General features: G+C 35.3%; 1 protein-coding gene across 4 annotated transcripts in view; it reads right to left on the reverse strand.

Annotated features, from left to right (window-relative positions):
• Nucleotides 1-2,122: 2,122 nt before the first annotated feature.
• Nucleotides 2,123-23,094, reverse strand: part of CEP152 (centrosomal protein 152) — an 88,830-nt gene continuing 67,858 nt past the window's right edge. For 2 of the 4 annotated variants that reach the window (XM_072808377.1, XM_072808376.1), the window contains 8 exons: nucleotides 22,249-22,899; nucleotides 18,770-18,911; nucleotides 14,721-14,888; nucleotides 11,386-11,482; nucleotides 10,515-10,618; nucleotides 8,433-8,589; nucleotides 8,080-8,183; nucleotides 2,123-3,454 (listed from right to left, as the gene is read on the reverse strand). In XM_072808377.1, coding sequence (XP_072664478.1) covers nucleotides 2,439-3,454; nucleotides 8,080-8,183; nucleotides 8,433-8,589; nucleotides 10,515-10,618; nucleotides 11,386-11,482; nucleotides 14,721-14,888; nucleotides 18,770-18,911; nucleotides 22,249-22,899 — 2,439 coding nt within the window. In that variant the 3' untranslated portion in view covers nucleotides 2,123-2,438. The remainder of the gene's footprint in view (nucleotides 3,455-8,079; nucleotides 8,184-8,432; nucleotides 8,590-10,514; nucleotides 10,619-11,385; nucleotides 11,483-14,720; nucleotides 14,889-18,769; nucleotides 18,912-22,248; nucleotides 22,900-23,094) is intronic. The other 2 variants (XM_072808379.1, XM_072808378.1) reach the window with 1 other exon arrangement.

Genomic DNA, 23,094 nt, shown 5'->3' on the forward strand with positions numbered 1-23,094 from the left:
AAAAATACAACATATAAAAATTTATGAGGTATAACTTATTCAGCGCTAAGAGGAAAATTCGGAAGTTTAAATATCTATACTAGAAAAGAAAGGTTTCATATCAATAATCGAAGCTTCTACTTTAAGAATAGACAAAGAAGAGCAAATTAAATCTAAAGCAAGCAGAAGGAAAGAAACAATGAAATAGGAAACAAAAACAAAAAAGAAAATCAAAGAAATCGAAGTTCTTTACAAAAAATAATCAACAAAACCGGCAAAACTTCGATTAGGCTAAGAAAAAACAAGAGCTGACACAGAATACCAAAATCAGAGATGAAATAAGGGACATAAATAACCACCCAAATTAAAAGGGCGATAAAAGAACTAATCTTAAACAAATACTTTCAGAAAATAGAAGCAAGGGAACTGTCCAACTCATTGAGACCAGTATCCCTTGTGAGCATTCACATGCAAATCCTCAACATGCTAGCAAGTAAAACCCAGCAACATATAAAAAAAGATAAGCACAATGATGAAGTTGGATTTATGTGACCATGACATCTATGAGGCTCCAACTTCCTTTCTGTTCTGACATCACCCTTCAAACTGATGTAAATTGCTGGTAGTTTGTGCAATCTCTTAATTTATACATGAATCAATATAAACCTTCCTTGGTGGTTGTTGTGTAGAGTGTACAAAATAAAGTAACTTAATCTTACTGAAATTATGGACATTAAAAAATATTGAGGATACCATAAAAGCAGCAGAGACCAAGAAGATTTCCAACTTCAACCTTGATGTTGAGGGTTGAGATACCTATACCTAACAAAGATTTAAAACAAAGATGAAAAAGAAGGTAAGCAATGAGCTAGATTTTCAGTTCAGTTATAACCGGAGTTTAAATCAATCAATCACCAACCAGATCCATGAGAAACATGGATGGTTTAGGGGTTTGCCTAGAATGAGAAATGATACCCTAACTGTTGGAAAAGGAGCATTGTGTCTCCAGGAATACAAGAAGGACTTATATTCCTGCTCATTTCAACCCAAATTCTGAAATCCAGGTCTAAATTTTAAGATTATCTATATCAGGTCACCAATTTCCAACTTCTCAAAGGTTCACTTCTAGGTTCTTGCTTTTAGAGATGGTTATCAGCAGGATGATGATGCACCTTGCCAACCATCCAACCACAACCCAACTTAGCCTGGTAAAAAATACACCCAATCAATCCATAAATACAGTCCATAACACAATTGAGGGTAAGGGATATGAAGGAAAGCTATAATAAACGTTTTAAAAGCATTTGCACTCACCAAAAACTTTCATATCCATGTCTAGGAAGCTGAAAAAAAATTCATCTAGAAACAATATTTAGGTGGACATTCATTTCTGCACGGTTTAGAATTATAAGCTTCTCCCCAAAGCATTAGTAAGTTAGCCAGTTTGGCACTATGAATGAACATAAAAATCTAATAGTTTAAAATTTTTGCTATATGATATTTTATTATTTCAATTTTTTAAAAAGATTTTATTTATTTATTTGATAGAGAGCACACAAGCAGGGGGAGCTGCAGGGAGAGGGAGAGGGAGAGACAGAGGGAGAGGGAGAAGGAAAAAGCAGGTCCTCTTCTGATAAGCAGAGAGCCTGATGCAGGGCTCAATACCAGGACCCTATGATAGCGACCCAAGCTGAAGGCAGACACTTAACTAACTGAGCCACCTAGACACCCCTATTATTTCAATTTTTAAAAAGTAGTATTTCAGATTAAAAAAAAGACTCTGTAAAACCACAAAAGACAAAGTCTCTGGCTATCACGTGAGATTTGAAATAATGCAAATGTCAATTTTAAAAATTCAGATTAATATTTTAAATAATGAAACCAGGACACAACTATGAATTTTGTGGCAATCCTTGCAATACTTCTTTTCCGCTGATTGAGAGCAAGGATCCAAAGTCTGAGTAGATATTTCCTGGAAAAGTACGTCAAGTAAATCTACAACCTCAAAACATGACTAATTTCAAATATTGAATTTGGCTGATCATAAATACAAATCATCAAGATTTATATTTTATTCTGGATGAATTTCAAACATATCAATATAACATTTCTATATTATGAATTACAAAAGAATTCATAACTATTCAATAGACCATATGCAAGTTTATTTAAATAATTTAACATTGCACAGAAAGCTAATTTAGAAGTATAAAAATAGATGGTTTAGCAACCAGATATAAAGCACCACACAGAAGCAGATTACATATACACCATCAGGCCTTTGGAAGATTAAGGCAACATTAATATCTCATATAATTTTATGAGAACACTTTACTCATATGATAGATGTTATTAAGCATCTCAAAATAGACAGAGCCCACCATTTTTTCAGTATGAAGTCTTCCCTTCCAGTTTTCTTGTCAATATATTAATGATTCTTCTTAAATACTGTACAACAATTAGTCTAGATTGACAAATGGGCTATCAAAGCCACTGTCTTGTTGGCTAGATAGAGGAGCAATTAATTTTCTCGAAGGCTGCTGACATACAGATGATGGTACTGCACTGCTCAGTTTTTTGAAATCTGACTTTAATTTATCAGCCTTATGGTGATGTAGGTGTCTAAGAGTCACACTGATCTCTGGCTGGGAACAAAGGGTTTCTTCTGACAGGTCTGAAGTGTGACCACTCTGACATTTCATTGGTTGACAAATCACATTATTTTTCTCTGTATCTGAAAGACAACTGGCTGCAGAAAACTGTTTGAAATTAACAGCTTCAGCAGGTATATCCAGAGTTTCTTGTGGTCTACCGTGTAAGAATGACACTTCGTGACTGTTGCAAGGTAAAGTGGCACTGCTGGAATGCCAGCCTATGGAGTCATCAAGGTCCCCTCCATCCTTTACTGGAGTTTCCCGAACACTCAAACTTTGACTTTTCTCAGATGCAGCATTTTCACTTTCCATTAGTGGATTACACTTATATACTTTTAAACCAAGTCTTTCATTAGGACCTTGAAAGGTTGTATGTGTGGATCCAGATTCAGAAAGATTAGGGGTATATCTAGGGGAGGGTTTATTTCCAAAGGATCCAAGAAAGGAGTATCCAGTTGAATGCTGAAGTGATTCAGAGCCAGTATCACGGAGGTCTTTCTCCTTGTGCAAACCAAAGCCTTTTTCACCTTCACAAGGAACAAACTCAGGAGAAAAATTTTTTGGCAACATGTCTGGCTGTCTGTAATTGTTATCTCCAAACTGGAAGTCTGAGTGTGACCCTTTGGAACCCATGTGCTTTATGTACCCATGCTCTGTGTCCTCTAACCGTCTTCGTAAGTTACAAGCAGCCCTTCTCTTCGGAACTTGGTCACACATACTTCTAGGAACAGTTTGTATACTGTTTGATTTGCTTTCTGTATGACGTGGTGTATTCTGATTCACATCATTTCTTTTTGATTTTTCAACTCCAGTCAGCATCTCTGAAGTCACAGGTAGTACCATTATACACAAGGGAACACAAAATTAGGGGAAAACAAAATTAGGAGAAATTTAACATTGAAAGATGAGGGGAAAAAATTGTTTTTATGTATTTCCAAAGAATGCATATGTTTTAATCATTCTCAAAGAAAATACACTAATGCTGGACATTTTAAAATACGATCTTATATATTCCACTAAATAAAGTTAGGCAATTTTGTTACTGAAATCTGACATTATTGTTATGCATCTGATCTATTATTTTCTGCAACAGATATAGCATTTCAAGAGCTAACTGTAATGTTTCCAATTCTGCTCTGATGAAGAAAATTTGCTAGAAGAACCCCAACGCCCAATGCCTACATAAGCACACCTACACACACACACTCAGAGTAAAAGCTAAAATAGAGTTTCTGATTTAAGCTACGATTTAAGCTACCTGACACTAAATCTAATCAGAGGCAAAGCAGCCACACAGCAAATATCAGAGGCAGCATCTCTCTGAGTAGTGTATCTTAGACCCTGGATCATGAAAAGGGTTTGCATTTACTAGGCACATTTGCACAGCTGCCCCAAATCTTTTATACCCAAGGTTTACACCACCAATCTCAAATTTATACAAATAATCTTTGTGCTTTTTTGAAGAATGTCTACTAGTATCAGACTTGTGGATTCCTGAACAATCTCTGCTTCAAGCTTTCTAGAAGTTCAAAAGCCCCATTTCCCCACAGATACGTTCAAAATCCCCCAGTGTGACTGGAAATGTATCACATTTTTTACACATTTCCATCAGCTTTTGCTTTATATATTCTAAACCTATTTTATTATAAACAGAACCCATTTATAGGTTTTTAGGAGTCTTCTTTACCATTATCAACTTCACTTTAATCCCTTCCGATGCTAAGTATAATTTGCTTAATACTGTATTTATCTAATATCAACACTGCATTGCTTCGTATATTATTCTTAATTCCTTCATTTTGAATTTTTGATGTTCTCATAGAAATAACATGTTTGGATTTTTAAAAAATTAAAATTATGGTCTTTTAAAAAGTGAGTTTAACCTATTTATGTTTAGCATGATTGCTGGTGTTTGATCCTACAATAATTTTCTATTACCCATGCTTTCTAGTTGTATTTTTCCTCTTTCATGATTCTGCTAGATTGAAAACCTCTTCTTACAAGTTTTTCGCCCTACTAGCTTGAGAGTTATATATTCTATTTCTCTACAGACTAGGCTTAAGTCTTAGTACACATACTTAAACTTGCATTTTTCTAGCAATGGCTAGAGTTATCAGTAACTGTATCTTTTCCTTGAAAAAGTAAACCTTTTAGCATATTTGTTAAATTTCCTCTACAATATGTTCTTATATCATTTTGAGAATACTATAATTTTCTAATATTCTCAGATCCTTCTGTTTGTTCTATTGTTTCCATAGGTATAAGTTCTGTTGGTTTTTTTGGCTTGTCTTACTTTGAGTTTGGTACCTTTTACCATGGTGCTGGCTTTCCACAGATACTTGGTGATTTTAGTTGAATGCTTATCTTCTAGATATTCTGAGTATAGCATTAGCTTGTTTAAAAAAGTTGAGGGCAGCCCGGGTGGCTCAGTGGTTTAGTGCCACCTTTGGCCCAGGGCATGGTCCTGGAGTCCTAGGATCGAGTCCCATGTCGGGTTCCCTGCATGCAGCCTGCTTCTCCCTCCACCTATGTCTCTGCCTCTCTCTCTCTATGTCTCTCATGAATGAATGAATGAATGAATGAATAAATAAATAAATGAAATCTTAAAAAAAAAGTTGAGAGTGTAGTGAAAGGAACAAGCTGAAGGGCAGAAAAACCTAATAGCTGGTACTCTGGACATGTAGGCTCTAAGTTCCTCCTTGGTGTGACCAGCAATCTAGAGCCTTTCCAAGACTCTTTGTTCCTGTTGCTCTTACTCCAACCCAGTGTTAAGGGGAAGGGAAGGGAAAGGAGAAGGAGAAGGACTTATAAAAAGGGTGACTCCACCTAGTTATTGTGCTCTAGAACACCAACTATTTATCTCACTGGTATCCCCTAGGCTTACAACTTTTCCTGCAACATCCTGCCTTCACACATGGAACAGTCTTGACTTTGCTCCTACTTTTAACTGTCATTTTCTGGCAGTTTTGAACTGAGGTTTCCATGTTTCATGTGTCTGTTGGCCACTTGTATGACTTGTTTGGAGAACTGTCTGTTCATTTCTTCTATCTTTTGATTTTAAATTTTTGGATTATTTGTTTTGCGGGTGCTAATTGAAGTTCTTGATATATATTTTGGATATTAACTCCTTATCATATATATCGTTTGCAAATATGCTCTACCATTCAGGAAGTTGCCTTTCTGTTTTGTCAATTGTTTCCTTCACTATGCAGAAACTTTTATTTTGCTGTAGTCTCAATAGTTTGTTTTTGTTTTCCTTGGCTAAGAAGACATACTCAGAAAAAAGCTGCTAAGGCCAATGTTCAAGAGATCACTGCCGATGTTTTCTTTTAGGAGTTTTATGGTTTGAGGTCTTACACTTAGGTCTTTAATATATTTTGAGTATATTTTTGTGTATAGTTTAACAAAGTGATACAGTTCATTCTTTGGCACGTAGCTGTGCAGTTTTCCCATCATTAAAGAGACAGTTTTCTTCCCATTGTATATCCTTGCCTCCTTTGTCGTAGATTAATTGACCATATAATCATGAGCTTATTTCTGGACTTCCTATCCTGTTCTACTTATCTATGTGTCTACTATTGTGCCAGCACCACTGTTTGATTACTACAATTTGTAGTTTAGGTTGAAATCTGGAATTGTGATACCTCCAATTTTGTTCTTTGTTCTCAAGATTGTTTCTGCTATTCAAGGTCTTTAGTGGTTCCATACAAATTCTAGGGTTGTTTTACTTCTGTGAAAGATACTATTAACACTTTGATTGGGATTGCACTGAATCTTTAGATTGCTTTGGGTAGTATGGGCATTTTAACAATATTACTTCTTCCAATCCATGAGCATGGTATGTCCTCCCATTTGTTTACACCATTTTCAATTTCTTTCATCAAGGTCCTAAAGTTTTCAGAGTATAGGTCTTTCACTTCCTTCATTAAATTTATTCTTGGGTATTTCATTCTATTTGATGAAATTATAAATGGGATCATTTTATTTCTCTTTCTGATACTTTGTTATTAGCACATACAAACACAGCAAATTTCTGTATGTTAATTTTATACCCTATACAACACTACTGAATTCATTTATTTTAGTCATTTTTAGGTGTTGTCTTTAGGGTCTTTTATTTATAGTATCATGTCATCTGCAAAAAAGTGACAGTTTTGCTCCTTTCTTACCAATTTGGATTTTTCTTATCTGACTGCTATGACTAGGACTTCCAGTACTATGTTGAATAAAAGTGGTAAGAGTAGACATCTTTGTCTTGTTTTTGATTGTAAAGGAAAAGCTTTTAGTTTTTCCTCATTATGATGTCAGCTGTGGGTTTATTATATATGGCCTATACTATACTGAAGTAAAATTCCTCTAAACCTACTTTGTTGAGAGTTTTTATCGTAAACTGATGTTGAGTTTTATCAATAGCTTTTCCTATATCTATTGTGATGATCATATGGTTTGTGGTCTTAATTTTGTTAATGTAGTGTATCATATAGATTGATTTGTGAATAATGGACCATCCTTACATGTGCAGAATAAATCCCACTTGATTATGGTGAATGATCCTTTTCAGGTAACTACTGAATTTAGTTTGCTAATATTTTTTCAAGGATTTTTGCATCTGTATTTGTCAGAGATTTGGCCTCTAATTTTATTTTTTTATAGTATCTTTTTCTGGGTTGGTATCAGGGTAATGCTGGCCTCATAGAAATGAATTTAGAAGTTTTACTTCCTCTTGTATTTTTTGGAATAGTTTGAGGAGGATAGGCATTAAGTGTTTGGTAGCATTCACTTTTGAATCCTTCTGGCTCTCAACTTGTGTTTGTTGAAATTTTTGTAATTACAGATTCAATTTCAATTCTAGTAACTGGTCTGTTCAGATTTTCTATTGCCTTCTGATTCAGTCTCAGAAGACCCTATATTTTGAGAAATGTATTCCTTTCCTCTAGGTTGTCAATTTTTTGACAATAATTTTTCGTAGCAGTCTCTCTTACAATCCTCTGTATTTTAGTTGCTACTTCTCTTTCATTTCTAATTTTATTTATTTGAGTTCTATCTTTTTTTCTTGAAGAGTCTGGCTAAAGGCTTATCAATTTTATCTTTTTAAAAAACCAGCTCTTGATTTTGTTGATCTTTCCTACTATTTTCTTTAAATCTCTATTTCATTTATTTCTGCTCTGATCTTTATCATTCCCTCTCTTCTACTAACTTGTTTAAAATGTTTTCTGTCATTTCTAGGAATGGAAATAACTATAGGGAGCTGATGGGTATGCTCAGTCTGCCTACTTGAACTGAAACTCTACACTCTTTTTTGTAAGTTTCTAGCATAAGTAAAACACAGGCACAACTTTATAAATTCTCACTCCTTACATTCCTTGTTCTTCTTCATACTAAAAATATTAAATATTTAAAAGAGAAGGGAGGAAAAAAACTCTTCAAGTGACTCATTTTGACATACCTGACTGTGGAGTTTTGCTCTGGGATTTATTAGAAATTGGTGTTTCCAGCAATTTTGCCATTGTAGCAAGTTTGCTAGCAGCATTCATAATCTTTTTCTCAGCCCTGTGGGGAATTCCAGAATATTAAATTAATAATAGTTTAAAGGAAAAAATGAGTTTCCTTAGCCCCAGGATTTCTGTTTTCCTATTAGTCCTGCCAATATTTGGGGTAGTACAGACATAAGCCTCTCTTAACCCCTAATGGATGATCATGTAGAAATAGTTAATTTTGTGTTTCAGGAAAATGTTTAGAAAATGACAACATGCTGTCCTGGTAGTCTCAGGACACATTGTTTGTTTAGATTGAACTTACCCTTCCTGTTTTCCATCATCCTGTAAAATCTGTTGGAGGCAAGTCAAGTAATATTTGCGCATCTTTCGGGCGGTTTCTTGACGTTCTCGCAACACCTCTGCTTTTACCATTTCTGCAGCTCTTTCCTTACTCTCTTGAATATAACGAAGCATATCACCTAGTTGCGAGGTGAGGGAGGGAGTTGGTGGGGAGGAACCCCCAAAAATGCACATTTACTAGCAGTTTTTCAAAAACAGGGGAGGCAGACTTCAGATCAATTTTCTGGGAGGTGAAGTGACCAGAGATATAAACATTGTACTTTTCCACAATCATTAAAATGGAAATGTTTCAGATCCCTATTTTGGGAGATTCAAAGGAGAAATAATCTAAAAGTCCTTTTAGAATGATGATAGCCACATATGTTAAGGAAACAGCATATTCTTTAGCAAAACATTGTCATATTCCAAAACACTGAGGCAAGAAAATAAATATGAGATGCAGAAACTTACACATTTCAATTATGTATTGTCTGATTAAGAGAGGGAGAAAAATACACATAAAAGGTGAGGAAGAAAAGAAGAAAGAACCAAAGAAAGACAGAAGGAGGAAATAAGAAGTGGAGATTCATATTCCCATTTACTTATGCTCTGAAAATCCATGTTTCATTATTTATTCAATTCTTTCAGCAGCACTTATGAGAATCCAAGTAAATATAATACTACAATCCATGAGAGATATGTACAAAATGCCAGGGAGGAGGATAAGACTTATGTTGCCTTCTGAAATTTACATTTAAAAATAGTTCACTGCTTTGAAGTTTTCTTTTTATCTTTGATTCAACATGATTTGATTGAAACTACCATTACTTAAGGTCAACATTTTTTTTACTAAATCTAGGGCTACATCCTACCTCTAGAATATTATCACTCAATTATATTAAAGATTCAATTCATAGAGCTCTCCCCCTCCATATCAGTAAGCTCTTCCTGAAAATTAGATGTTCTACACAAAAAAAACACTAACTGAAAGATTATTTCTGATTATGTGAAGTGGGACAAATTAAATTGGAATACATGTCAACAGAAAACCTCCAACCAACATCTAGAATGTTAAACAATACACATACGTACAAGGTAGCATATGAGAATGAAAAAAAAGCTTAAAATTTCACTTCCCAACCAATATGATTGTTAACAAAAAGTTGCTTTGTTTGATTTGTAGTAACATGCCCTGTGTTGGCACCATCAACAACTGAAAAACAATTTGTCTTTATTGATACTGAGTGGGCTTTTCAAAACATCTACACAAGATTCTCATTTTGTTAAAAATGAAACCAATTTTAAAAGGTAAACATACATTTCTCCTGTATCAGCACTGGCTAATGTTTTGGGACAAACATACAATCTAAGCAATATTGTAATTAAAAAACAGGAGAGGGATCCCTGTTTGGCGCAGCGGTTTGGCGCCTGCCTTTGGCCCAGGGCGCGATCCTGGAGACCCGGGATCAAATCCCATGTCGGGCTCCCGGTGCATGGAGCCTGCTTCTCCCTCTGCCTGTGTCTCTGCCTCTCTCTCTCTCTCTCTCTCTCTGTGACTATCATAAATAAATTAAAAAAAAAAAAAACCTATTAAAAAAAACAGGAGATATTCTACTGAGAAAACATAAACCAAAGAAATGCTCTGCAGGGTATGTTGCATCACCTCTTACAGCAAAGGATCTGAAAATGGCTTAATCTATTACCAAAATATTTGAAAAAGAATAGAATGATGCCTAACTAGATCTAGTTTCTATGGTCTTTAAAAGCTTATGGTAGAAAGTAATACTTGCTAATTTAAAACCCACATGACATTTTTAGCTATTTAAGTTTTAAGATTATGAAATTTTTAGTTTAATATTAGTGACCAAGAAAGAAAAAGGATAATTAACAATATAAAATAACTCTACCCTCAGGTCACGTCCACAAGATATTGGGCAAAACGATTCATCGCTGCGTAATTTAGAAAAGAACAAGGTGGTTTGGCAAATTCTCTGAAATTACTAGTGCTACTAATAAAACAGGCTCAAACCACCTTAAAATCTTAGAACTCTCCTTAAGGACTTACGCTTAATTTTTTTTACAGCTTTAATGTACTGTCCACGAAGTTCTTCCAAGGCCCTCCCATTGCATAGCAGGCAAGCACTTTCTATGGCCCCTTCTGACAATGACCTAAAAATGAACCAAATATTGCAAATAGAGATTAAATATCTATCTATATATTCTAATACCATCCAATTGAGATGTGCTTTAAAAAATCATGTGAGAATCTTCACTATAGTTATTTAAAATAGAAGAAAAAGAAACAAATGTTATGGTTATTTATATAAATTATGATAAATCCACATGATGAAAATATATGAAGTTACTAAAAAGCATATTATAGGGGAATATTTAATGACATATGGAAATGTTTATCTTATAACATTAATAAAAGCTTAGAAAATAGCTTACACAATAACCTCAGTTTTTAAAACATGTACATGTGAGTATAAAGGAACTTAAATGATGTAAAACAAGAGGTTAACAGAGGGTATCTACTAGGAATAGGGTTTGGAAGATTTTCTTTTTTTATAGTTCTTGCTATATAACAAGTTTTATATTCTTGGTATGAACATTATTTATATAATTGATGTTAAAAAATTAAAAATACTTAGAAATAAATAATTTCTTTAAAATAGTAAAAGTTGGGGCACCTGGGTGGCTCAGGTGGTTAAGCAACCAACTCTTGATTTCAGCCTCAAGGACGTGATCTCAGGGCTGTGAGATCAAGCCCCAAGTTGGGCTCTGTGCTGGACATGGAGCCTGCTTAGGATTCTCTCTCCCTCTCCCTCAGTCCTTTCCACCCCCACAGGTTCCCACTCCCTTCTCACATGTGTCCTCCCTCTCTCAAAAAAATAAATAAAAATAAATTTAAAAATAAAATAGTTAAAATCTACCTTGGTGGTGTTTTACAAAGTGTTCTCAGTTCTTCCAATTTATTCTTCATGTCATTGTTTTCTTCTATTAATTCTTCAACAACTTTACTATTCTCTTCTAAAAAAAAGAAAATTAATGGTATATTGGTTAATCTCTTCTTTCCTTAATCTTCCTCTCCCTGAAATTCCCAGTGCACATGGTGCACATAGAGGAGATTGTAGAAATGGCAGTTGCTCCCTGTATCATTCATTCCCTGATAATCCTAATCTGACTATTCCCTATTCCAATTTCTCAGCACTTAAAATCAATATTACATCCACATCTTGCTTTGGGTTACACCTTGTCTTGGAATAGGTTTCCAACTGTTTCATATGCATCTATTTTGTTTCCCAGCTAGATTGAAGCTCTGTTGAAACATACTGGGTCTTCTATTCCCATGTTTCTCCTGGATCCTGGTATACAGTCTATACTCATATAAATGAACATTGAACAAGCACTGCTATACAAAATAAGAAGAAAATTAAGATTAAGTAAGTACCACTTTCACAATAATGCAAGATTTTCAATTCTTTGGACTTTTAAAAAGAGGATGAGAAGACTGATGGAGTCCATATGGAACAGAAGACAAAGCATGCACTTCAGAGTGAGAGAGACATGGGTTTAAATCCTAGCTCTGCTTCTTGGGCAAATTACTTAAACTTTCTGAACCTGAGTTTTTTCATATGTAAAACAGAGATAGTATTACTTACCGTTAAGATAATAGAAATAAAATAATAAGTCCACAGCACCTTATATAAAGTCTGGCAATACCAATGTTTAATAAATATGAACAAGACACACCATGTTTCCTATGCCACCCTCTCAACACACCCTGTAAATTGAGTAATGAATCATTCTATTTCTCCTAGTGATTGATATAACTTGCATATTTTTAAATCACTCACTCTTATTCCATCACTTTTCAATAAGCGCTACCAAATCAACATGGTGAAAAATGAAATTTAAGAAACAAAAAAGAAAAAAAACAAAAACAAAAACAAAAAAGAAGTAACCAGTATAGCAAAAACATTGTCAACTAAAAGATGTACACTAAGACAAACACTGAAATCAAATTATCCAATGACTTAATTCTGACCCTGAACCCTTTTATAGCCTCATGTTTTGAGCTAAGTACCAATTTCCTAGATTATTTCTAAATCTATGAATTACAGAAGATAGCCTCAAAAAGCACTATACAGAATAACTATAATCACAATGCATGGTGATAAATATTATTTATAAATAATAAACGTATCCAGCTGCCTTTGTCACTTTATTACGTAAAATAAATATTCTTGATTTTCATCAAACTTTAACAAGAGCTACAAATAGCTTGTTTACCCTTCTGGCCTCTCCCAAAGAACTAAACCATCACCATGGGAATTACAGTTGTTAAAGTTTTTACCTCAAAATTCTTAAAATCCTATCTTGCCTTAAAATAATTATTATCTATTACTAACAGACTTAGTAAGCAGTAGGTGGAAATGAAGCAGGTGGCTTCTCTTTGTCAATATTATTTACCGAGTGTGCTATGTTGCCAGGTACTGTGCGCTAAGTGCTCAGTCAGGACTTGATCCTTCTCATCACCAAGGCTATGCTCCAAAGGACAATATAGACAAAAATTAATTACAAGGATGATATGGTAAATGTTAAGAAAATCATTGGAGCTGCCGGTAGTGTCAAACAGAAGCTACCAAGTTGGGGGTGGTTAGGAAAGCTTCCCTGAGGAAGCAATGTAGTGGGGGAGGGAGGAGTAGGAGTTAGCCGGGCAATGTGATCAGGATGGGAATACTGATGTTTTGGTAAAAGGAGATGAAAACAGACAAGAGAAAAGAGACAATAAAATCCATTCTATAGCCCTAGGAGAGAATAAAGGGGCTGGAGCAAGATGAGGCTAAGGGGCTAGCAGATACTAAATCATGAAAGGCTTCTTAGCCTTAAATAAAGTATTTCTATTTCGTACTGAGGGCCAGATAAGCCACAGAAGGACTTTAAACAAGACAGTGTCATGATCCAATTTACTTTTTTAAAAGGTCACTCGAGCTGCTTGATGGGGAATGGATATGAGGGACAAGATTAGAAACAGAAAGGGCCAGGAGGTAACTGCTGTCCAGGCAAGCAACAGAGTTGACATACAGAAAAAAAGGAAACCTATCTATCCGCCTGTTTTTTTCTGGGTCACATAATTTTGGGGACCCTTGCATTCAATCCCTCATTCATTGAAACATTTATTATCATCGGCATGTTAACAGGCATCATGACTACAATGATGAACAAGATACAATATATTCCTTATTATCAGGGAACTTAAAGGTTGGAAATGGTATCAGGCAAGTAAGCAAAAAATTAAATACAGAATGGTAACAGAGTAGGAGCCAAGAGTGCTATGGAGCTACACAGAAGTGGTCCATTGGCAAGGAAAATCAAAGAGGTCTCTGCAGATAAAGGCATCTTTCTCAGCTGAACCCAAAAGGAGGAGGAAGAATTAGGCTAAATGAAAATGAAAGGATATGATGTAGGGCAGGGTGACAACACTGTACGCAAGGTCCAGCAGTACAATTCCTGACCAGCTCAGCAATCTGAGCATTTCAAGTGTACAGAGAATGAGCACAGGAGATAAGTTTAAAAGGTAAGAGGAAGCGCCCTCAGAAGCCCAGTAGCCTCCCTTATGCAAAAGGGGAAGTGGAGACAGCAGCAGATATCCCTTCCAGATAATCTCCCTGACAGCACTGTGAAGAACAGACTGAAAGTACTGGAAGGATGCCAGATTGGGCCCATATGTCTTTGTGCACATGTCTCCCCTCTGCCTCGAATGCTGTCCTCATATTTCAAGGCTTAGTCAAGCCTTCCTTAACTCAAGCAAGAGAAAGAGTTCATTCATATCCTTTCTTCCAAGTTTACACAAGCATATCACCAGGAGCACTCGGTGCTGCACTTACTTATTAATCTCTTTTTAGGTCTCCTCACTTGAGGACAAGCTTCTTGAAGGAAGGAAACAGTCTTGTACACCTATATCAGAACAGGAATTCTGTATGATGTATTCACTGCTGTGTCCCTAGTGCCTAGAACACTGCCTGACACATAGTGGGCACTCAGTACCTATTCAATCCAAAAAGGAAGAAAGGAATGTGACCTTTTAATCAGAGCTCCAATTTTCCTCTTTGTAGTTCAGGAATAATAATTTGATCGGTAAAAATAGGGGCCAAATTAGTTTACCTTAATCCTCAAAGAGAATTGGTGCCTACATTAACTAAAATGTCACATTTGAACATTTCAAGGATCAAACACCGGTAGTAGGGCTACTTTAAATGCTAACCTCCAATTTTTTCCACTACAGCTTTGTGCTTTCTTTCTAAATGCTGAAGATGCCTACAGCATTTCTCCAGTTTTCTTTTCAGATCTTGACATTCCTGCTTTGCCTTTTCAAGTTCTTGGAAGCAGTGTCCACAGCATGAATCCTTAATTTCAAAGATCTTTTTCTTATCTGCAAAAATTAAATGATAGCAAACTTTTACATCAATTTAAACTAAGAACTAAAAAAGGAAAGGAAAGGAAAGGAAAGGAAAGGAAAGGAAGGAAGGAAGGAAGGAAGGAAGGAAGGAAGGAAGGAAGGAAGGAAGAAAACCAGGTGACATGACTAGAGGCAACAGTGCAATCAAAAAGAATGTGATGCTTAAGAGAGAGAGATCTGGGTTTAAATCTTCTTTATTTATTGGCAATAAGGCTCAGAGTATATTATATAACCTGAGACTTAGTTTTTTAGTATGTAAAATAATACCATCTATTTTAAAAATTGCTCTGAAACATAATGTTCAGCTCTTAGTATTGAATACCATTCCCTAGTAAAGGAACCAAGGACCTTCAAGAATTGGCTAATTCCAGTACTGGGACAAGGGATATACAAGATGAAAGCCAGAAAGAAATTCCCAAAAAATACAGGCATGCCACAAGGTCGTAGCAGCCAGTTTGAAAGGATCCACCAGTTGAATATGGGGCAATTTTAACAGTAAGTACAGTAATGAATCATAAAATAATAAAAAAATAGAAATTCATGAGCCATACCAATAATCCTACCCATAATGGAATGGATGGGTAGATAGATGGATAAGTAGATTAAGTTGATACATAAATAGGTAAATGGATTGAGGGACAGATTGATAAATAAACAAAAAGACAGAAAAATAAATAACTATACCAACTAACAGGAGGATTCACAATTATAACAACATGCCAAATACCAACTGATAAAAGTGGAGGGAAGTCTAGAGCTGGAAAAATTATAATTTTGCAAATACCACAGTAAAGATAGAATCAGACAAGCATCATCAATGATTACTAAATATAAGGGAAATGTTTATGAGAAGGTGATTTTCATAGTCTTGGAAGTGTCTGCTAGAAATTGCTTATTAGTTGTGAGGTGGGGAAAAGCCACTGAAGAAACTGGACAACACCCTGACCGGGTGCTCAAATGAACTTCACCAATAAAAGACAAATGGACACTGTGCACCTCCACATGTGATAACACATCACCTATGCAGCGTTTCAGCCCAGAAAATGCAACCTGAATTTAATTATGAAAAAACATCAGACAAACTCAAAATGAGGAAAAGTTCTACCAAAAGCCGGAGGTGGGGTGGGGTGGTGGGGAGAAGGGAGAGTAAGTCTTTCAGAAATGTCAGTATCATAAAAGTAAAAAAGAGGCCTGGAAAATATTCTAGGCTAAAGGAAACTAAAGAGATGTGACATCTAAAGATTATACCTGACCCTGGACAGATTCATGTACTGTAGGGGGAAAAAATAATGAGACATTATTGGGTCAGTTGACAAAATCAGAATACATACAAGTTGATACAATATGTTTATCAAATGTTAAATTTACTATACTAACGTTATAAAAGAAAAAACTCCTAATTTTTGAAAATACCCACTGAAGTATTTAGCGGTAAAAGGGCACAATGTATATATTATATAACATCCTCAAATGGTTCAGGAAAGGGAATGTTCACATATACACACACACTGAAGAGCATAAAACTGTATAAAACATCAACAAATATATCTAGGTAAAGGATATACGAGTGCTACTTGCAACTATTTTTACTTTTGTAACTTTTCTGTAAGTTTGAAATTGGCTCCAAATGAAAAAAATATTTAAAGCTATCAGGAGGTACAAATGTATATAAATGGTGTGGCACGGTACCTGGCAGAGAGCAGCATACAATAACTAACAGCTATTGCTATTAGAAATATATGGAATTTGTAAAATTTAAATAATATAAAAAATGATACAAAAAATAGATTATTACTATTCACATAATTGGTATAATAAAGTAGGACACAAATTGGCACAGGCTCAAAAGCCGGTACCCAAAAATTTGATGTAAACTCACTGGTCCAACAAAATTATTCTTGGATCTTCCCTGACTTCAGTTTCCTTTAAATAGTGCCATTTATGTCCACAAGCATCAAAGAATTAATGAAGCATCACGGTGGTATTATACATGGCATTTATATTTTTCATTTAAGATACTGTTGTAAAACTAGAAACCAGGCAAATGCTCACTGACAAGATAATAAATTACAGTATATTCATAGAATGGAACACTACGCAGCAACTAGAGCTACATGCATTAGCAGAGGCAGGTATCAGAAGCTTGCTATGAAGCAGAGAAGAGCAAATTACAAAGACTACAGTGAACATTTTTATAATGCTATTAGACAACACAACAGCTTTTTCAGGATTACCTGTATTTGGTCAAAACATAAAGAAAAGCAAGAGAATAATTTTTAAAAATCAGAATATGTGTTACCTTGGATTGTAAGGAAGTTACAGGGATGGGACTGTGGTCAAATACACAGGAGTCTTCAACAGTACTGGTGACGCTCTAGTTCTTAAGTCAAAGAGTGGGCTCCTGGTTGGTAGGCTTCATGACTTATAAGTGCATCACATATTTTCTTTGCATGTATCAACTATTTCATAAATTTAACTTACTTTAAAGAATTATAAGATATTAGGAGAATATAATCAAACAGTTAACATTGGTACTCTCTGGTGGTAGTATTATAAAGGACTATAGCACTTAGTATATATTTAGGATTACTAGCCCTTTCTAATGAATTGGTTGATGTGTTTGGTTTTAGGGAAAAAAAGACTGAAGAAAGAAAAATCCTTTTGTACTCTGATTTGTCTTAAGTAAAAACTAATTCCTTTCATATTGATAGGACTTCCCAAAGCCAAATAATATCCAAAATTTGTTGCTACGCATTTCATAAATTTGTGAATAAATTCTCGGGTTATTCCAAATATAGTAACAGACATACAATGACACTGAAAAGTAAGAAACAAAATATAAATTAAGTAGTATTCCCATATACCTAATTAATAATAAGTTATCCTCAACCATCTAGAATCTAGAAGTGAGGAAAAAGGGCCTATGGATGATCAGGAAAATAAACTGTCAACTCTTAGGAAAGGCAGGGGTTCTTTACAATTCTGGTAATATAACTGACTAAATTAGAAATTGTGGAAACTAAAATTATTAACCTAGTATATATGAGTTGTTCTGACAATTCTTAGTTCTTTTCTAGGCTGCAATAGAGGCAACAGAAAAGAAACAGAAAGAGTGGGTATGTGTTTGTATGTGGAGGGAGAGCAGGCTGCAAGAAAAGGATTGGAGCCTATAAAGGATATATCAGATCCTTGTTCAGAATTCTAGGTGATTAGGCAATATAAATCCAATCAGCATGCCTCAGTGAGCTCTGAATATGTCAAGGGGCTTCAGTACAATACAATAATTATTTTTCAGAGTAACAACTGTAAGTCATTATGGAAATGTTAAGCTATTAATTTACCAAATATTCAAGAACACAAACTATGTGCCATTCACTCTGCCATGTATTGGAGAGGAAAAGATAAAACACTGCTCCTGCCCTCACAAAACTCACAAATCAGGAAACACCTCTTCAGAAAGATTTCCATCAAAAAACTGTTGAAATAAGCTTCAATTATATGAATGAGAAGGTCTCCGTTATTTGGCAATTCTTTTACATGAAACCCGGGACTTCTCAATAAAGCCAGGGAATGAAAACATGACTATTAAAATTCTCATTATTCTCCTTATAATAAGAACTACTTATGAATGGAGCGAAGACCATGAAAAGATAGAATTCAGAGGGTCTAAAGCAGCCCCATTTCCTAAATGCAAAATGAAATCTAAAGAGAAGACACAGATTAGGCACAAGTAACAGTAGCCACTTATTTACTCATAAAAGTTGTCCACATCTTTGACTTCCTTTTATCCTCAAACCAACCGGAACTGTTGAGTATGAATGTTACAAAGACCAGTAGGAATAAAATCCCATTACCAGCTTCTGCTTCTGTTTCTTGAAAGGCTAAGGGCTGAGCACAGCGTCCAAAAGTAGGTGCAGGAAGGACTGCCAGGACTCCAGGGTCTCCTCTGCCAGTGACATCTGTGGCAGGATCCTTAGAGATCTTGGCCATATTTCTCTAAAAGAGATTATATTCACAGTTAATGCCATGTAAAAATCTTTACACAATTCTCTATTTAAAATGCTAATATTAAAAATGTAGAAAGAAAACATTGCCTGAAAAAAATCTTGCCTAAACCATCACCAGTACTTTTCTTAGGGTGTCACATGAATACTGTCATTACTATGAAGTAGTCTACTATGACTGTAATTCTCAAATTAGAACATTATCTGACAGAGGACTGGTGGGCCAACTATGAGACAGACAGGAGATAGTTTGCACACATACATGTGAATTTAAGATTTTTAATGGTCTATGTGATCAAATCACAGGACAAACTATGTGAAATCACAAAGGTTCTTGAAAATCCAAAACATTTCACTGCAGTAGGGATCGAACTCATTAGAAACTATAATACCAAACTTTTGCCTTTCGAGAATTTAAAGTAACAAGAGAAAAAAAACATTTATACAGTATGTCACATTTCTAAATACTTTAATATACACTGTCATTTTGTCAGGAAATTCAGTTGAATTCCAAAGTTAGAAAGAGAAACTGAAGCTAACCTAAACATTCTGTACAAGACTATTTCTTCACTAACCCTTATTGAACACTTTCAGTGTCCTAGTCCCTGCTATGACAATACAGCTACTAAATTCATGAACGGTGAGACATTCTTTTTAGGCAGTATTTTCAGGTTCTGGACAACTACTAAATCCCAGTGGAACACAAGTGATCTTGAGAAAGCTACCTTGTTTAATTACTTAAAACAGATCATATAAATTTGATTCTAGAAGCCTTGATTTTGATTATAAGAAACTCATTTAACTGGCTTTTGGGAAACCTACCTATGATATGCATCAGAAGCAGAGGTCAGCAGTTATCGAGAAAATGCAAACTCCAGGCAATCGAGAGGATATGAGGCTGAGGCCAAAAGGAGTAATAAAAGTTGAACTCTAAGGTAGCCAATGTTTCCAGTTTCTGCTCAAAACTGGAGAAAAGCCAGGACGACAAAAAAGCAGGAGCAGCAACCTTCTTGTCTTAGTTTTAACTTGACTTTGGTGGTAGAAGACAGAACACACATCCTTAAATTTGTTTGAAAATTCTGTTCCAATTGATGTTTTTGTTTTCTTTCTTTCCATTATGACCTGTAGTATTGTATTCTGATAAGGCATTCATTTTCTTGGAAACTACATTTTTAATTGATTGCATTCTGTCCATTTTTAAAAAGTTTTGATCACCTAAGTTATTTTAATGAAGACTTGTTTTATATATACTGATCATTTTTTCCTGTCTTAATGTTCATGAACAGTTCTAAAAATGACACATTTCATTAATTATAATTCATAGTTCTTCATATTTATGGCACCTATATTGCAAATTTATAATCACTGTTTACAGTCATTGCTTACCTCAAGCTCCTGAGCTCAGATAGCTCTCAAACAGCAGAAGATCAAGTATTCTTCTATGACAAATGCCAGAGAAGGCATTTGAAAGCCATGATTATCTCAGGAATAGAATCTAATCCCACCCAACAAAAGCCACAAAAGTCTAAGTTCTTAACCAAATTATGTGGTTCTACCTTCACAGACATGTGAGCTACATTAAGTCATACACTTATGTATGACTTCACACTGCCATAGCACAATTATAAGCCCAATACAGAGACCCTAGGATTGATTATATATTAATAGCAGAGGAACAGTATTATATTTTCCTGATTTTTGTAGCAGAGATTGCCTTCTCAGGAAAGTAAACCTGAAAGCATAAAACATGATTTTCCATCACTGCTTATGCTTATAACTGGCTATAACTAATTCTTCATTTTTTTTCCAAAAATTTTCAGTTGAGTAGTATAAGCAGTATTCATGGAAAGTGTGATTTTTTAAAAAAAGATTTTATTTATTTATTCATGAGAGACACACAGAGAGAAAGAAAGAGAAAGGCAGAGACACAGGCAGAGGGAGAAGCAGGCTTCATGCACGAAGCCTGATGTGGGACTCGATCTCCGGATCCCAGGATCACGCCCTGGGCCAAAGGCAGGCAGGCGCTAAACCGCTGAGCCACCCAGGGATCCCCATGGGAAGTGTGATCTTACTGTGTTATTTTTACATTGAAAACAACTCCTAACAACTCTACAAAACCCAAGGAATTAGGCCAGACATTTGTACCTTCTTTTTTAGATAAGCAACTATAATATATGACTACATAGGTAACAGACTAGTTGTCCTCAAGTGTGGAACTGGAACTTAGATTTTTTTCTTCAGTTTATAACTCTTCCCAGTAAGTATTAAAACCAAATGTTCAATCTTGGCCTTGAAAAATTGTTAATCATGATATCTTAATGAAACTTAACTTTATTTTAAGATTTTATTTATTTATTTATTTATTCATGAGAGACATAGAGAGGCAAAGACACCGGCAGAGGGAGAAGCAGGCTCCCCCTGCTGAGCAGGGAGCACCACATGGGGCTTGAACCCAGGACCCCAGGATCATGACCCAAGCTGACCCAAGCCAAAAGTAGACACTCAACCACTGAGTCACCCAGGCATCCCATGAAACTTAACTCTTTCGTCTCCTCTCAGACAAACCTTATAATGTCAGCAATTTTTTTTCCACCTCTAATTCCAAATGTTGAAATTGGCTGATCACAATGCCTACATATCATTCTGGATTTTTCATGCATATCTCATTTCTTTAATCATAAGCCAACAAGACTTCAGTTTTTTCAGATCTTCCACAGAAACTAAAAGCTGGTGTCAGAGACTATTTAGACAACTAAAAGGATACAATTAACTCATTTTACATGTCCACATATAGTACACCAACAAAACTGGGATTCAGAGTTTTGTGTGAGTGAGCCATACTTCTAATTGCTTGTTTCTACAACAATATTTTTTGTACTTGGTTGGCATTTTTTGGCCTTTGTGACACATATTCCTGGAGGGCAAGAAACAGGCTTCCAAACTCTTTAGAAGCTCTTAAGAAACCCTAGTTTAATACAATGCATATTTCTTGAAGTGGTCATGCCCAAAAAACAAAAACAGGAATGAAAGTTATTCAGTTTTTCATAGCTCAGGCCCCTACAAAGAACGGCATATATTTTTTAGGAAAGAGGTCTAGTGCCTAAAAGCTCTGCCTCATATCTGTAGCACTCTGAAGAAGCAAAAGTTTTTTTGGCAAAAAGAAATAAGATTCTTTGGATTCGCTACAAAAAGTTGTTAAGCTACTGGTAAAAACACAAGTTTTATGTCTATAAAACTGTAAAACGAAGAAAGGAAAAAAATACCATATGCAACTTCTACAATCACCTTTGATGTTTATTAATAATGCTTTTCACTTATCAGGAACATACCTTTTCCCACTCTGAGTTGGTACTTTCTATAGCTAGGGAGAGGATATCTTGAAATGCTTTCTGTATGCAGGCCTTTAGTTTTTCAAAATATTGTGCAGATACCCATTTTGAAGAACAAGTTGACATGAGTTCCAAGAGTTGCTTGTCCTCTGAACCACTGACATGTTCCTTTTGGGTGTCCTTCAAGAGAAATTCAAGTACACTGAGGATGTCTTCCTCATACTGATAGATTTCCAGTTGGATCCGCCTGGCTTCCTGCATGGCCCATTCTCTACGACTCTGGTCTAGACATGTTTGCAATTCTGTCTCCTTCTGAAGAAGTAGTTCAGTTTTTTGTTTCACAAAGTCTTCTTTGGCTGCTGCAAGCACCTCATTAATTTTATTTCGATGATCATCTAAAAATTGCCGGTAATCTTGCTCATTTTGTTCCTGAATTCTGTGGATTTCTTCTTGCTTTTCTTTGTTCCATTCACTCCGGGCCTTCGCCAGCTCAGCCCTGACAACCACAGGGACTTCCTCGTTCTTTAACTCAAGCTCTCTCTGAAGAGAATGAATCTTCTCTTCCAATTCTTTTCCAGGTATTCCACTTTTTTTCATATTTTCAAGCTCGCTTTTCCATTTCTCTTTAGCTTCAGAAATAGCAAATGATATCTAAAAGATATAATGATGTACATTTAAAATCTTTAGGATCTCCTCATGAATTAAAAAATTAAAGTAACTATTTGGGATAAGACATTGCTCCCAAAATATACTTATACTATACTCCAAGATCCTTTCCCTCACTGTTTTTAAAATACTTCATTTATTTATTTGAGAGAGGGAGAGAAAGAGCAGGAGGAGAGGCAG

Source organism: Canis lupus, chromosome 32 (assembly GCF_048164855.1).
Source record: "Canis lupus baileyi chromosome 32, mCanLup2.hap1, whole genome shotgun sequence".
Taxonomy (NCBI): domain Eukaryota; kingdom Metazoa; phylum Chordata; class Mammalia; order Carnivora; family Canidae; genus Canis; species Canis lupus.